The sequence below is a fragment of the Solanum lycopersicum genome, chromosome 1, assembly GCF_036512215.1.
Source record: "Solanum lycopersicum chromosome 1, SLM_r2.1".
In the NCBI taxonomy this organism is placed as follows: Eukaryota; Viridiplantae; Streptophyta; class Magnoliopsida; order Solanales; family Solanaceae; genus Solanum; species Solanum lycopersicum.
Genome location: NC_090800.1, coordinates 88,856,310 through 88,873,351, shown reverse-complemented (window position 1 = coordinate 88,873,351; position 17,042 = coordinate 88,856,310). Strand labels below are relative to the sequence as shown.

At 32.2% G+C, this 17,042-nt stretch overlaps 1 protein-coding gene across 1 annotated transcript; it reads left to right on the top strand.

The window, feature by feature from the left end:
- Positions 1-245: 245 nt before the first annotated feature.
- On the top strand, positions 246-16,934 carry LOC101262758 (uncharacterized). Its single transcript, XM_069292902.1, has 5 exons — positions 246-329; positions 501-558; positions 640-775; positions 1,830-1,890; positions 16,648-16,934. Exons 3-5 carry the CDS (start codon positions 659-661, stop codon positions 16,815-16,817), a joined length of 348 nt encoding a protein of 115 aa, XP_069149003.1. The 5' UTR covers positions 246-329; positions 501-558; positions 640-658; the 3' UTR covers positions 16,818-16,934.
- Positions 16,935-17,042: the final 108 nt, after the last annotated feature.

The following is a 17,042-nucleotide window of genomic DNA, read 5'->3' as shown; positions in this document are numbered from 1 at the left end:
AATTCTACAGCAACTGCATCTACCCATTTCCGAAGTCATAACAGTTCATTTTCCATATATTTCCCCCAATACATTATTGATAAACTCTTTTGCGTTGCATTGTACATTATCCTTATGTGCTTGTGAAAGACATGATGCTTTTTGGATGAAGTGTACATATGGAGAAGTGAGAACCTTGTGAGATAATTTGATGTCTGTTCGGTGTGCTTTGTGACGTTGGTACCTTTGCCTTTGGTGCCTAGATTGTTCTTTTTTTAATTTTGTCTGGTCTTTTTCTCTAAAAACATTTTCTTGCTACTTGTTTCAGCATCCTTGGCATACTCGTATCGGTAACCTTAACATCTTTGACGCACGTTTGTGATAACTATATCCATGTGCTTTTGCTTCGTTTATCACTTTGGTCTTCGAGTGCAACAAACTGTGTTTTGACGCTTCTTTTCTCTTGATCACATATGGCTTAACGTTCTTTTTGTTCTTTCTTTTGGGGCATGCTTTTGTAGGGTGCACAGCAGCTTTGGATGCTGAACATTACTTGCAAGAAATCGGTGCCCTAGAGGGGTCTGTCTCTTCTTTTTCTTGCCCCTGTTATCCTTTATTTGTACTTTCTCATGCACCAGCTATACCTTATCATATTTGCAGGTTTTACTTTCCGAGAATCATGGAAGTGAATCCATCACCAGTTACGCCTCCTGCTGAAACACTACCTTCAGTCCAAATCTTGGTAGAGCACCCAAATTTGGCAACATCCATCCAGTACGGAGTTTCTAATTTACCTGTGAGTTCACATTTCTGCATAATTAATGTTGCTCCTGGATGTGTTCATTGGTCTTAATCAAGTATCATACTCACTGGAAGTTACATGATGTTTTGGAATGCCTCATTACTATTGCTATAAATTTTAAAATTTTAATCTCAGGAACAGATCTCAGAGATTAAAGTTTCAAGGTTAGCAAAACTAAAACAAAGTATTCCCCGTGTAACTTCAATGACGCAACACTTGAGGCAGAGGTGGATAGAACTTACTCTTGATGCCACAATGGAGACATGGACCTTGTCTACCCATAAGATCTGATTATGAATTATTCAGTTCAAATCAGATAGAATTTGCTGCTGCTTACTTTTAGAGTTCGATTTGCTCTCAAAATCTAAAATGCTTGAGTGAGGTGACGGGTCAGTATATATATAGATAGATAAGAATTAGGTAGACTATATCTGGTCCTTTATATGGAAATATATATTAATAATGACAGATTTTTCATTAACTTTTGTGTATTCTGAATTTTTCTTTTTCCCCTGTGACAGCTCATCAACTTTGATTACAGTAATTTCTGAACAATTTACACTATTAACTCCAATGAGAGAAGAGTCTTAGATTCTCTATCAAATGAAAAGGGGGTGGGAATTTGAGGCTTGGTGTGGGTGGGGTGAAGCTGGATTTGGTGAATTTTCATAATTTTTGGCCTTTAATCTAGTGGTTGCTTATTAAGCAATGAATCTTAGGTCAAGGAAGTGTTGAACAGTTTCAAGATGATAATGCAAATATCTAAGAGTGAGAGTTTTCAAATAATAAGGACATATGTTCTATGTTTCTCGGACTCTTCAAAAATGTCAATGAGTGCGTGTTGGATTCGCTTTAAGTAGTGTATTTTTGAGAATCCGGCATGGGTGCAACATCAATAGTGAAGAGTCTGTGCAGATCTGGAAAAGAATGGCTACATTCAATTTCTTTCCAACAATGCTTTTTTACATCCATTTCTGCTTGCACTAGTACATTAATTAAAATCAACCGATTTTCCTAAATATAAGATGGTCTCGTTAATACTCTGCAGGTGAGAGATGAAGTCCGTACAGGTGGCTTTGTGACTGATGATTGGATTAGTTTCTTATTTGGTGAGTATGCCTCAACTTGTGAATTAAATTGAGTAGATACATGGATTAGCATAGTGCTGGCTCCTTGATTCTGATTTTCTGGTGCAACCGAAAACCACAGTACTGTGTGGTTAGCAAAGTCTCAAGCTTCTGAAGGCAATGCTGGCCCAGTAATAAAGGATTTTAAAAAGAACAAAGACATTTGTTTGCTTATCAAAATTGTTTTCTAGAAGAACAAACAAACATTTTCAAAAGAAAACAAGACCAAAAAAACTTTTGTGTTGACTCTCTTCTTGTAAATTAATTTACTGTTTGATCACCTTCTACTCCAGAAAGAAATGAAAAGTAAATCAGTCTCCAAAACCTTCCTATAGACTGTTTCAACACACCTTAATGAGTTGCCAAATCATGAATGTTCTTATGTTTTGGTTGGCAGTTTTAATGCCACTTTAAGAGGTCTTTATCTCAACATTAGTCCTGAAAACGATTTTTTTTTTCTTGAAATGCAGATATCCTATTATGGTCTTCGTGACCGTTTTATTGTTTAATCGACTAGGTTATGAATGTTTCCTTTTTTTGGTTGAGAGTTTCCCTGCTACTGAGATGCAGCAATGACACTTATTTTTTCCATCTTACCATGCTTGCACATTTATATGCCACCATTGACAGAATTTCATGTATTTATCCTTTTATGGCAATAGAGGTATCGAGGAAGATAAGGAGCCCAACATCTATTCAACTAATTTTTTGCCCCTAATCTTTCTAATCGGAACTTTACTCAAGATTCCCTATTGAAATTTTTTTAATTCAAGATTCAGTATCCAAGATTGGGGAATCTCGTTTCAAGACAATTTAGGAGAACCCAAGAACTCTCTCATATAAATATGTCAAGTAGAAATTTCTAATTCAAGCAAGAATATTACTGCAATTATCTTTTGATAGTGGTATTTTGTTCAGTGTTTATTTGATGGTGTGGAGTATGCTAAGTTCTTTATTAGAGGATGCAGCTATTAGGTTAATTTGCTGCTTTCCTGGTTAGAGAAAAGGTGGTTTAGAAGGAATAATGTTTTCTGCCTCAGTTCCAATATTTTCATTTTGGATAGCCACGTGATCCATTATACTATTATTTATTCTGAAACAAAGTACAATGCAAGACAGTGAAGTTGCAATGAAAAGCATATGTAAGTCAAATGGCCTTTGACATGTCATAATGTAATTCTACCACGAGGTCCACAAAAACTAACAAACTTGTAGGTAAGCACATGGTGATAAACATTGGAATTAACATATTAAATGCACCCAAAAAGTAGAATTTTACATATCTAAATTCATGGAAATTCCATCCAATAAAATGGAACCTTCCCAGGACCCCCCCCTGCACATAGCGAGAGTTTTAGTTCACCAGGCGGCCCTATTGAATCTTATTCATGCACCTCAAAATTCACTTAGAGATATGGATTTTCTACAGGAACATTCATTGAGCGACAAGCATTATTTTCTGCTATTGGAAATAGAGACATTGAGTGTTTTGTAGTAGTAGTTAGTGATATGAGCAGCATACCTCCAAGACCAATTTCATTAGGAGGAATGTATTTGTTCCTTGCTTAAATTAGAGTAGCATCTTCACCACCGTCTGGTATGTTTCCAAATTCTGGTTCCTGTAGAATGTTATAAAGTTGCCTCTGGAGTCTTTCGACAGGTGCCAAAATGTGTTGTGTAAGCCCTGATCTCTTTCTTTTTGGGACACTGTTAGGATTCCAGATAGGATCTTTGTCTGCTTCTCCCATCAAAAGGTAAATATTAGTGCACATAAAACAATAATGTATTAATACAATAGAATTTATTTTGGTCAAGCTAGTTTTATTTGTATGGTTAAAGTATAGTTGGACTAGTCAGTTCATATCTTTATTGAAAATCCTCGATTTAGTTCATTGTGTAAAGGAAAGTTAGATCTCAAAATTTAGGATAGACACTATAATAAATGATCATTTAGCAAGAAAGAGAACAAAGATTGTGCTTGTAGAGTATGTAGAGTACGTAGAGTATCATATAATAGTTACTTTCCTACGGCTTATTTGGTAAAATCCTGAATGTGATTTGACATTACATAATTTGACAAGCACATCACAGTAAACGGACAATGATAGGAATTTCTTGCATAAAAATAAATTCATGTCTCGTGAATCTTGATAGATGCTTATCAAGTTTTCTTAGAGCTTATGGTGTAAATGATTCTTTTGAATATTAGATACCAACATAAAACAACCACTTAGACAATGGAAGAATGCTGAAAAAATTTTCCGTCTCACGGTTAAATTGTTGTGTATGTTCTGTAGATTCTCTTCCACTGTTTTCCGCTCCTTTTTTGGGGGTGATTCAAATTTATCCATTTTCAATCAATAGAATAAGAGAAGTTTGTATTTGTAATCAATAGTATTATTGGGTTAACTGTTTCTTTTTTTTCTTAGAATTACTTTATGGTAAGGTGCATCTACAATGATTTGGTTGTTGTCTTTCACCTATCTCATAATTTCTTTGTGACTAAGGGCTCATTTGGTACAAAAGATAAGGCATAACTAGTCTTGGGATTAATTTTAGGATGAGCTTATCCCATGTTTAGTAGGGATAAGATCTAACTTATCCCCGTGGTAGTTATCCAGGGATTTAGTGTTATTTTTATTCCACATTGAGGGTGGGATAACAATCCCGTGGTAACTCGTTCCCAGCCAAACGTGCTCCTAAGAGTTTTGCAATTACTATCATGCAAAATTGAAGAAAGAAATTGGCCAGAAATTAAGCAGAAAGATATTAGTTTCCACTTTCTTAATACTTGAATGCTTAAGAAAGGATTTTATTAGAACATGCATCATATTTGCTGAGACAAGTTAAGTGCTCTCTGTTTCTGGAAGTATTTTACCATTTGTTTCTTCCATCTGCATGCTCTGTTTTTCTCTGTTTGCATGTCTAGGAATATAGTTCTGTAGTGTCCCCATAACGCGCCACCTTGTTTCACAAGCATTCCAGACACTGGTTTTTTTCATGTGGCCCAGGTCTCCAATGGGGGATTTCTGTTTGAGTTCAAAATTAATTAGTGTTTAAACTAAAGCACAATGATCATTGACAAATTTAGAGTTGTCAATATAAGTTAGGCTCGTTGGGCTAGTCTAGCCCAATCCGTGATTTGATTGGTTATGGCTATGAGTCCGGTGAATCATATCGGCTCGAAGACGCAAAATTACAAGGTGAAAATGAAAAGTCAATAAAGATGAAGGGGTAAAAAGAGAGAAAGAGAAGAAATGGGGGGTATTTAGTGTTTCTGCACGCGAGTCTTCAAAATGTATTTGTTGATCATCAGGTACATAAATCTTAAGCATAATGAATCAAGTGTCCCGTAAAGCATGAGACTATTGATAAACATAAAAGACAAGATATAAGCAGTCAATATAACTTATGCTTGATGCCACAATGGAGACATACACCTTGTCTACCCATAAGATTTGATAATGAATTATTCAGTTCAAATCAATTTAAATTTGTTGATGCTAACTGTTAGAGTTCGATTTGCTCTCAAAATCTAAAATGTCTGAGTATGGTGATGGTTTACAGTTTATATAGACAAATAAGAATTGGGTAGACTATTGTTGGTCCGTTTATGAAAACTAGTTTTTCGACACGTGTGTTACACGTGATTACCAATTCAAAAAATATACGTTATAGTAAATAGTATTTGTTTATTTAAGCGAAGATTTGAATAATAAAATTTTCACAAAATAAAATTGTAGATTTTTTTGTGAATGTGTAATGTGGATCATCATATATACCTCTTATTCACGTGAACCCATAAAGATGGTAATTTTATTAGTTAAATGCATATATTTATTTCAATTTGTTGAGGTTCAATCATGTAATTGGTTGTATCTCAATAATATTACCTTATAGACGCTATCTATTGTATATTTTTTCTTGTTATCTAATCAAATGGTTGTCAAAATATTAAATAATTGGGAACTAAATGTGCATGGATGGTAGGAATTGGGACCAAATCCAAAATTTATCCTAAATGACAGCAGTTCATGTCGGACTGATGGTAGATGTACTGAAAATTAATTAACATTTGGCTCGACAGATGAGAAAATTATTGTACTCTAAATTTTACTTTTTAACATATTCACCATTTTATGGATATTTGGGTATTTAGTGTTTCTACACGTGAGTCTTCAAAATGTATTTGCTGATCATCAGGTACATAAATCTTAAGCATAACTGAATCAAGTGTCCCGTAAAGCATGAGACTATTGATAAACATAAAAGACGGGATATAAGCGGTCAATATAACTTATGCTTGATGCCACAATGGAGACATAGACCTTGTCTACCCATAAGATTTGATAATGAATTATTCAGTTCAAATCAATTTAAATTTGTTGATGCTAACTGTTAGAGTTCGATTTGCTCTCAAAATCTAAAATGTATGAGTAAGGTGATGGGTCACAGTTTATATAGACAAATAAGAATTTGGTAGACTATTGTTGGTCCTTTTATGAAAACTAGTTTTTAGACACATGTGTTGCACGTGATTACTAATTCAAAAAGTATACGTTATAGTAAATAGTATTTGTTTATTTCAGTGAAGATTTGAATAATAAATTTTTCACAAAATAAAATTGTAGATTTTTTTGTGAATGTGCAATGTGGATCATCATATATATCTCTTATTCACGCGAACCCATAAAGATAGTAATTTTATTACTTAAATACATATATTTATTTCAATTTGTTGAGGTTCAATCATGTAATTGGTTGTATCTCAATAATATTACCTTATAGACGCTATGTATTGTATATTTTTTCTTGTTATCTAATCAAATGGTTGTCAAAAGATTAAATAATTGGGAACTAAATGTGCATGGATGGTAGGAATTGGGGACCAAATCCAAAATTTATCCCAAATGACAGCAGTTCATGTCGGACTGATGGTAGATGTACTGAAAATTAATTAACATTTGGCTCGACAGATGAGAAAATTATTGTACTCTATATTTTACTTTTTAACGTATTCACCATTTTATGGATATTTGGGTATTTAGTGTTTCGGCACGTGAGTCTTCAAAATGTATTTGCTGATCATCAAGTACATAAATCTTAAGCATAACTGAATCAAGTGTCCCGTAAAGCATGAGACTATTGATAAACATAGAAGACGGGATATAAGCGGTGAATATAACTTATGCTTGATGCCACAATGGAGACATAGACCTTGTCTACCCACAAGATCTGATAATGAATTATTCAGTTCAAATCAATTTAAATTTGTTGATGCTAACTGTTAGAGTTCGATTTGTTCTCAAAATCTAAAATGTATGAGTAAGGTGATGGGTCACAGTTTATATAGAGAAATAAGAATTCTGTAGACTATTGTTTGTCTGTTTATGAAAACTAGTTTTTCGACACGTGTGTTGCACGTGATTACCAATTCAAAAAATACACGATATAGTAAATAGTATTTTTTTATTTAAGTGAAGATTTGAAAAATAAATTTTTCACAAAATAAAATTGTAGATTTTTTTGTGAATGTGCAATCTGGATCATCATATATACCTCTTATTCACGCGAACCCATAAAGATGGTAATTTTATTAGTTAAATGCATATATTTATTTCTAATTGTTGAGGTTCAATCATGTAATTGGTTGTATCTTAATAATATTACCTTATAGACGATATGTGTTGTATATTTTTTCTTGTTATCTAATCAAATGGTTGTCAAAAGATTAAATAATTGGTAACTAAATGTGCATGGATGGTAGAAATTGGGGACCAAATCCAAAATTTATCCTAAATGACAGAAGTTCATGTTGGACAGATGGTAGATGTATTGAAAATTAATTAACATTTGGCTCGACAGATGAGAAAAATATTGTACTCTATATTTTACTTTTTAACGGATTCACCATTTTATGGATATTTGGGTATTTAGTGTTTCTACACGTGAGTCTTCAAAATGTATTTGCTGATCATCAGGTACATAAATCTTAAGCATAACTGAATCAAGTGTCCCGTAAAGCATGAGACTATTGATAAACATAAAAGACGGGATATAAGCGGTGAATATAGCTTATGCTTGATGCCACAATAGAGACATAGACCTTGTCTACCCATAAGATCTAATAATGAATTATTCAGTTCAAATCAATTTAAATTTGTTGATGCTAACCGTTAGAGTTCGATTTGCTCTCAAAATCTAAAATGTCTTAGTAAGGTGATGGGTCACAGTTTATATAGACAAATAAGAATTGGGTAGACTATTGTTGGTCCTTTTATGAAAACTAGTTTTTCGACACGTGTGTTGCACGTGATTACCAATTCAAAAAATATATGTTATAGTAAATAGTATTTGTTTATTTAAGTAAAGATTTGAATAATAAATTTTCCACAAAATAAAATTGTAGATTTTTTTGTGAATGTGCAATGTGGATCATCATATATACCTCTTATGCACGCGAACCCATAAAGATGATATTTTTATTAGTTAAATGCATATATCTATTTCAATTTGTTGAGGTTCAATCATGTAATTGGTTGTATCTCAATAATATTACATTATAGACTATATGTATTGTATATTTTTTCTTGTTATCTAATCAAATGGTTGTCAAAAGATTAAATGATTGGTAACTAAATGTACATGGATGGTAGGAATTGGGGACCCATTCCAAAATTTATCCTAAATGACAGCAGTTCATGTCGGACTGATGGTAGATGTACTGAAAATTAATTAACATTTGGCTCGACAGATGAGAAAATTATTGTACTCTATATTTTACTTTTTAACGGATTCACCATTTTATGGATATTTGGGTATTTATGCACGTGAGTCTTCAAAATGTATTTGCTGATCATCAGGTACATAAATCTTTAGCATAACTGAATCAAGTGTCCCGTGAAGCATGAGACTATTAATAAAAATAAAAGACGGGATATAAGCGGTGAATAGAACTTATTCTTGATGCCACAATGGTGACATAGACTTTGTCTACCCATAAGATCTGATAATGAATTATTCAATTCAAATCAATTAAAATTTGTTGATGCTAACCGTTAGAGTTTGATTTGCTCTCAAAATTTAAAATGTCTGAGTAAGGTGATGGGTCACAGTTTATATAGACAAATAAGAATTCGGTAGACTATTGTTGGTCTGTTTATGAAAACTAGTTTTTCGACACGTGTGTTGCACGTGATTACCAATTCAAAAAATACAAGTTATAGTAAATAGTATTTTTTTATTTAAGTGAAGATTTGAATAATAAATTTTTCACAAAATAAAATTGTAGATTTTTTTGTGAATGTGCAATGTGGATCATCATATATACCTCTTATTCACGCGAACCCATGAAGATGGTAATTTTATTAGTTAAATGCATATATTTATTTCAAATTGTTGAGGTTCAATCATGTAATTGGTTGTATCTCAATAATATTACCTTATAGACGATATGTATTGTATATTTTTTCTTGTTATCTAATCGAATGGTTGTTAAAAGATTAATTAATTGGTAACTAAATGTGCATGGATGGTAGAAATTGGGGACCAAATCCAAAATTTATCCTAAATGACAGCAGTTCGTGTTGGACAGATGGTAGATGTACTGAAAATTAATTAACATTTGGCTCGACAGATGAGAAAATTATTGTACTCTATATTTTACTTTTTAACGGATTCACCATTTTATGGATATTTGGGTATTTAGTGTTTCTACACGTGAGTCTTCAAAATGTATTTGCTGATCATCAGGTACATAAATCTTAAGCATAACTGAATCAAGTGTCCCGTAAAGCATGAGGCTATTGATAAACATAAAAGACGGGATATAAGCGGTGAATATAGCTTATGCTTGATGCCACAATTGAGACATAGACCTTGTCTACCCATAAGATCTGATAATGAATTATTCAGTTCAAATCAATTTAAATTTGTGGATGCTAACCGTTAGAGTTCGATTTGCTCTCAAAATCAATAATGTCTGAGTAAGGTGATGGGTCGCAGTTTATATAGACAAATAAGAATTCGGTAGACTATTGTTGGTCCTTTTATGAAAACTAGTTTTTCGACACGTGTGTTGCACGTGATTACCAATTCAAAAAATATATGTTATAATAAATAGTATTTGTTTATTTAAGTAAAGATTTGAATAATAAATTTTCCACAAAATAAAATTGTAGATTTTTTTGTGAATGTGCAATGTGGATCATCATATATACCTCTTATGCACGCGAACCCATAAAAATGGTATTTTTATTAGTTAAATGCATATATCTATTTCAATTTGTTGAGGTTCAATCATGTAATTGGTTGTATCTCAATAATATTACCTTATAGACTATATGTATTGTATATTTTTTCTTCTTATCTAATCAAATGGTTGTCAAAAGATTAAATGATTGGTAACTAAATGTGCATGGATGGTAAGAATTGGGGACCAAATCCTATATTTAGCCTAAATGACAGCAGTTCATGTCGGACTGATGGTAGATGTACTGAAAATTAATTAACATTTGGCTCGACAGATGAGAAAATATTGTACTCTATATTTTACTTTTTAACGGATTCACCATTTTAAGGATATTTGGGTATTTAGTGTTTCTGCACGTGAGTCTTCAAAATGTATTTGTTGATCATCAGGTACATAAATCTTAAGCATAACTGAATCAAGTGTCCCGTAAAGCATGAGACTATTGATGAACATAAAAGACGGGATATAAGCGGTGAATAGAACTTATTCTTGATGCCACAATAGAGGCATAGACCTTGTCTACCCATAAGATCTGATAATGAATTATTCAATTAAAATTTGTTGATGCTAACCGTTAGAGTTTGATTTGCTCTCAAAATTTAAAATGTCTGAGTAAGGTGATGGGTCACAGTTTATATAGACAAATAAGAATTCGGTAGACTATTATTGGTCCTTTTATGAAAACTAGTTTTTCGACACGTGTGTTGCACGTGATTACCAATTCAAAAAATATACGTTATAGTAAATAGTATTTGTTTATTCAAGTAAAGATTTGGATAATAAATTTTCCACAAAATAAAATTGTAAATTTTTTTGTGAATGTGCAATGTGGATCATCATATATACCTCTTATTCACACGAACTCATAAAGATGGTATTTTTATTTGTTAAATGAATATATCTATTTCAATTTGTTGAGGTTCAATCATGTAACTGGTTGTATCTCAATAATATTATCTTATAGACGGTATGTATTGTATATTTTTTCTTGTTTTCTAATCAAATAGTTGTCAAAAGATTAAATAATTGGTAACTAAATGTGCATGGATGGTAGGATTTTGGGACCAAATCCAAAATTTATCCTAAATGACAGCAGTTCATGTTGGACTGATGGTAGATGTACTGAAAATTAATTAACATTTGGCTCGACAGATGAGAAAATTATTGTACTCTATATTTTATTTTTTAACATATTCACCATTTTATGGATATTTGGGTATTTAGGGCCCGTTTGGATGTGCTTAATAAAAGCAGCTTTAAAAAAGTACTTTTGAAAGTGCTGAAACTTATTTTTAAAATAAGCAGTTATGCGTTTGGATAATAGTATTTGTTTATTTAAGTAAAGATTTGAATAATAAATTTTCCACAAAACAAAATTGTAGTTTTTTTGTGAATGTGCAATGTGGATCATCATATATACCTCTTATTCACGCGAACCCATAAAGATGGTATTTTTATTAGTTAAGTGCATATATCTATTTCAATTTGTTGAGGTCCAATCATGTAATTGGTTGTATCTCAATAATATTACCTTATAGACGATATGTATTGTATATTTATTTATGTATATTAACAAATAAATAGGACTTTTAATTAATTTAGTATAGGGACAAAAAGTTAAGTATTCGATAAAATGAAAATGTAATTTTTAAATGATTCACATATTTTCACATTTGTTGTGAGTTTTTTTTTTAAAAAATAAACTCGGAACAATTTAAAATAATATATTTTGAAGTTTGAAGATCTTGTTGACTTGATAATAAATTTGTGATATATATAAAATACTTTGATTGAAATACAAAAATCTACCCAGAGAAAAATTCAACTCCTTCATTTGATGTTAAAAGAATAATAAATGGAAATACAAACAAGAAATATTTTATCCCAATCATGTTCCTTTTTGTATTTTTTATTGTTATTATTGTCTCGCCCACATCTTCATCTATTTATTTTATGAAAAAAATTAAACAATGTGTATATTTAAAGTCTCTGTCAAATGAAAACACAAGAAATTATTCAAAAAATAAATAAATAAATTAAAGTTTCAGCGCACTTTATATAGAAGATTTATGTGTGAAGCAAAGTTCATAGTCAATACCTAAATTTCAATGCTAAAAACTTCGGCGAAATATATCAATGGATTGGGAATAAATTATTTATAAATTTTTTAAATGATCTCAAATTGTCACACAAAAGAGATCCCCAAGAATTTATAAGGAATGAATGGTTGTGATTTATTATTGAAGAAATATGAAGGTAGAAATTGTTGTGACTATTCACAGGAAATTAGTCTTTTTTAATGAATAAATCATGTAGGTTAATTAAAGAGTATTAATGTCCTAAAATTATTTAAATAATATTGATGTATGTACGTGATGAAAATCGTCGGAGGAAAATATGAGTGTGAATTGATGAATGATTTGCTATAATTTGTTCACCAACACTTTCTTATGTTGTACCTCGAATTTTGTTGGTTTTCGAACTTAATCAACAATTGCAACTAATAGTTGAGATTTTAAGAAGAAAAAGAAGAGTATAAACCCTAAAAAAATTGTAGTTTAAAGGTCTGAAGAAATTCCTCGAATAAGTCACAACTCTTCAAAAAAGTCACTGCTCATCAGTAAAGTCTTATCCCTTTGAAAAATTCAAAACTCATCGGATAAGACACAACACTTTGGTAACGTCACAACTCTTTGAAAATGTCATAGCCTTTGAAAAAGTCACTACTCAGCAGAAATGTCACAACTCGTTAAAAAAGTCACAACCATTTGAAAAAGACACAACTCATCGCAAAAGTCACAATTTGTTTATGTGAAAAAGGTATAAACTTTTATTATAACATGATTAAATAAATTGAGTATTTTTAATTTAGGGGTATTATAGTAATTCAACATTCATGCTTGACTATTTATAGATAATCACACATTTCTTTGTTCTCTTCTTTTCTTCTTTAATTGAAAGTCAATACCTAAATTATAATGCTTAGTTCGGCGAAACATATCAATGCATTGGAGATGAATAAGTCACCGAAAAGAGAACCCCAAGAATTTATAAATGGTTGTGAATTATGGCTGAAGAAACATGAAGGTAGAAACTGTTGTGACTATTCGTAGGAAATTAGTCTTTCTTTTTTAATAAAGGGAAAAGGGTCTGATATACCCCTCAACTTTGTCATTTGGAGCTAATATACCTCCCGTTATAAAAGTGGCTCATATATGCCCTTACCGTTATACAAACGGCTCACATATACCCCTCCCGTTACAAAATGGCTCATATATACCCTTCATTTAACGGGAGTTAAAAAATTAGTTTAAAATTTATATTTATTACTTGTAATTTTTTTTAAAAAATTATTTAGGGGTATATATGATTCTTCTATCAAAGTTCAAGGTATATTTTAATTTTTTTCATATATACATTATTTTTTGACTTTTTTTAATATAATTATTTGAGTTTCTTATTCTTATGTTTTTTCTTTCATTCCTTAGTTCAAAGAAAACAAATTTAAACTAATTTTTTTGTGTGTATTGTAATTTAATTTCGTATTCGAAGAAAAAATTTGGTCATCTACAATAAGTTTTACAAGATATTAGTGAAAGATAAATAAATATGATTATCAAAATAATAATTATAAATTAGTCATTGAAACAAAAAAAGGTCAAAAAAAATATGTTTGACGAGGATTAAATTTACTCATATGGGATTATATTTTTTAGAAAAAAATAATAAAAATTTAGATTAAAATTATTATTTTTTCCATTTCCGTTAGAGGAAAAGAGTATATGTGAGCCATTTGTTTACAAGTAGGGGTATATATGAGCCACTTTCATAACAAGGGGTATATCAGCTCTAAATGACAAAGTTGAGGGGTATATCAGACCATTTTCCCTTTAATGAATAAAACATGTAGGTTATTTTAAAGAGTATTAATGTTCTAAAATTATACAAATAATATTGATGTATGTATGTGATGAAAATCATCAGAGGAAAATATGAGTAAATTGATGAATGATTTGCTACAATTTGTTCATCAACTCTTTCTTGTGTGGTACCTTGAATTTCGTTAGTTTTGACAGCAGCAGCAGTTTTAGAACAATTTATTGACATACCCTTGGTGTAGTATCCACATGAGGTGGAAAGAGTCTATTTTCACATGCATTTGCTTTTCCATCCTCATTTCCAGTAGTTTCATTTTGCATAGCCACATGATCTAGTACATTGTTGTTTCTCCTTAGACAAGTACAATGCAAGACATTACAGTTGTAATGTCAAGCACATGTAAGTCAAATGGCTTTTGTGATGTTACAATTTTAGTCTACCGTGGACTCCACACAAACTGACAAACTTATAGGTTAGCACGCAGGATAGACTTCGGATTTGACATATTAAATGCATCCAAAAATCAGAATTGACAAGTTTAAAAATTCCATCCAATAAAACGGAAGAAACTAAAAATATCCAGAGTAAGACAAACTAGATGGTCTCAAAACACCCAGACTGTTGCGCGTTGGGAAATCCGTAATGTTGGAACAGCCCAAATTGTATTTAGCCAACATTGCACTAGCTAGACAATCAGAGCTGACTTCACATACCAACATGAGTGATATTCATGCATCTAAAAATTCACTTATAGATGAATTTTATTTAGAAACATCCATTGAAAAAGAGACAGTATCTTCTGCCATTGCTGATAGAGACGTCGAGCGTTCTGTAGTAGTAGTTGGTGTTACAAGCAGCATAGCTCCAAGACCGATCTCATTAGGAGGAATGTATTTGTTCCTTGCATAAATTAGAGTAACAAGTTCATCTTCGTCAGATATAATTTCAAAGTCTGGTGCCTGGAGATTGTTATCAAGTGTCCTCTTGAGTATTTGAGCAGGTGACAAAATGCTTTGTGTAAGCTTTGATCTCTTTCTTCTTGGGGCACTGTATGGATTCAAGTGAGGATCTTTGTCTGCTTCTCCCAAAAAAGGTGAACGTTAGTGTACATAAAACAAATAGATACGAATATAATAGATCCTTTTTTTGCGTGAGCGGGTGTGAGGTAAGCAGTTACAAAAATTTGTTTAGTTAAAGATATTAGCTTTGCACTTTCTTATAACCCTTACGCTTAAGAAAGGATTTGATTCAGGACATAGACTCCAAGATAAACCTTTGGAGGTCCCTTCAGGGAATCTAAACTCCTTTCCGGTGGTAAACTGGAAGGCTGAACTCCTTAACAAAGACAGCGGGGGATGGGGTGCTGGGGCTATTAGAGATTTGGAAGTCTTCTGAAGTCGTTGTGGAGGTACATTGAGGATGGAAATGCTTTCTGGAAAGAGGTGATTAAAGCCGAGTATGGTTAGCTAACCCCATGGTGTACAGAGAACACAGTTGAACCTTACAGGGTGTGGGAGTATGGAGAACAATCAGTAGTTTGTGGCCTCAAATGAAGGCAGACTTATATATCGAAGTGAGAAATGATAGTAAAGCAAGAGGTGAGAAAATGTGCATCTATGCTAGGGATTGGGAACCAAATCTACAATTTATTAACATTTGGCTCGAGAGGTGAGAAAATTCAAGTATGCTATGTTTTATGTTTAACAGATCGGCAATTTAGGGGAATTTGTTTAGTTAGTTTTTCAGGCATGTGAGCCTTCAAATTTTATTTCCTTAACATCAGACACATAAATTCTAAGCATCACTGAATCAATCATCCTGTAAAGCATGAGATTATTGATAAACATAAAAGGTGGGATATAGGTGGTTAATAGAACTTACGCTCGGTGCCGCAATGGCAACATGGTCCTTGTTTATCCATAAAATCTGGTTCTGAACGATTCCTGTTTTAATCAGGTTGAATGTACTGCTGCTAACTTTAGAGATGGATTTGGTTTCAAAATCTAGAATGTCTAACTGAGGTGACGGATAAAATATATAGACAGATAAGAATTCAGTAGACTACAGCTGGTCATCTATTTATGGAAAAATATTAATCATAATAGAGGGTCATGAACTTTGATCTATTCTGAATCCCCTTGTGTGACAGCTCATCAATTTTGATTAATGTAATTTCTCAACTATTGAAAATAGAACTGGGGTGGGGATTTGGGGGTTGACTGGATGGGGTGAATGATGGATTTGGTGGAGTCGAATATATAAATCATCATAATTTTAGGACTTTAGTCTAGTTGTGAAGGCTTGCTAAGCAACGATTCTTAACGCAAGGTGGTGTTAAATATTTACAGTATGATTATTAAGAGTGAACAAAGAAGAGAGTGTCCAAATAACCAAGTGAAAAGAAAATCAGTTGCCAAAAACTTCCCAATTGACTGTTTGAACACACCTTAGTGGGCTTCCAAATTATGAATGTTCTCATGTTTTTTCTTGGCACTTTTATTGTCAATTTAAGAGGTCCTTATCTGTTAGTCCTGAATACTCGACGCGCAATATTTCGGTAAGATGATATTGACTTATCTAAACAATATTTCCTTGTTCTTGAGATGCAGATAATCTATTACGGTCTTGGCAACCTTTTTATTGTTTAATGGACTCAGATATGGATGTTTCCTTTTCCAGGCGAGTCCTGCTACTGCGATGCTGCAGCGGCACTTATTTTTTCTATCTTACTATGCTTGCACATTTATCTGTCGCTATTGACAGAATTTCGTGTATCTAAACAGATGTATTTTTCTTTATGTCATTCTTGCTGACTTTCAATTAACAACCACTATCATGCCTCACGTCAAGCTAGTTGGGGCGACTCTATGAATCTTCATTATCTTTTTTCATTTAAGATCATGCTTAGTGATGTAAAAGTACTTCTTTTGTATTCAAGATTACTAATATATTACACATGCATAATAGTTATGGAATATCACTGGCTTTATGTACTCTGTTATCT

Excerpts from the sequence above, each read along its gene's own strand:
- LOC101262758 (XM_069292902.1), top strand. The coding sequence starts at position 659 with ATGGAAGTGAATCCATCACCAGTTACGCCTCCTGCTGAAACACTACCT. Across the intron at positions 776-1,829 it reads ACGGAGTTTCTAATTTACCT|GTGAGAGATGAAGTCCGTAC; the intron begins GTGAGTTCACAT and ends AATACTCTGCAG. Across the intron at positions 1,891-16,647 it reads TTGGATTAGTTTCTTATTTG|ATAATCTATTACGGTCTTGG; the intron begins GTGAGTATGCCT and ends CTTGAGATGCAG.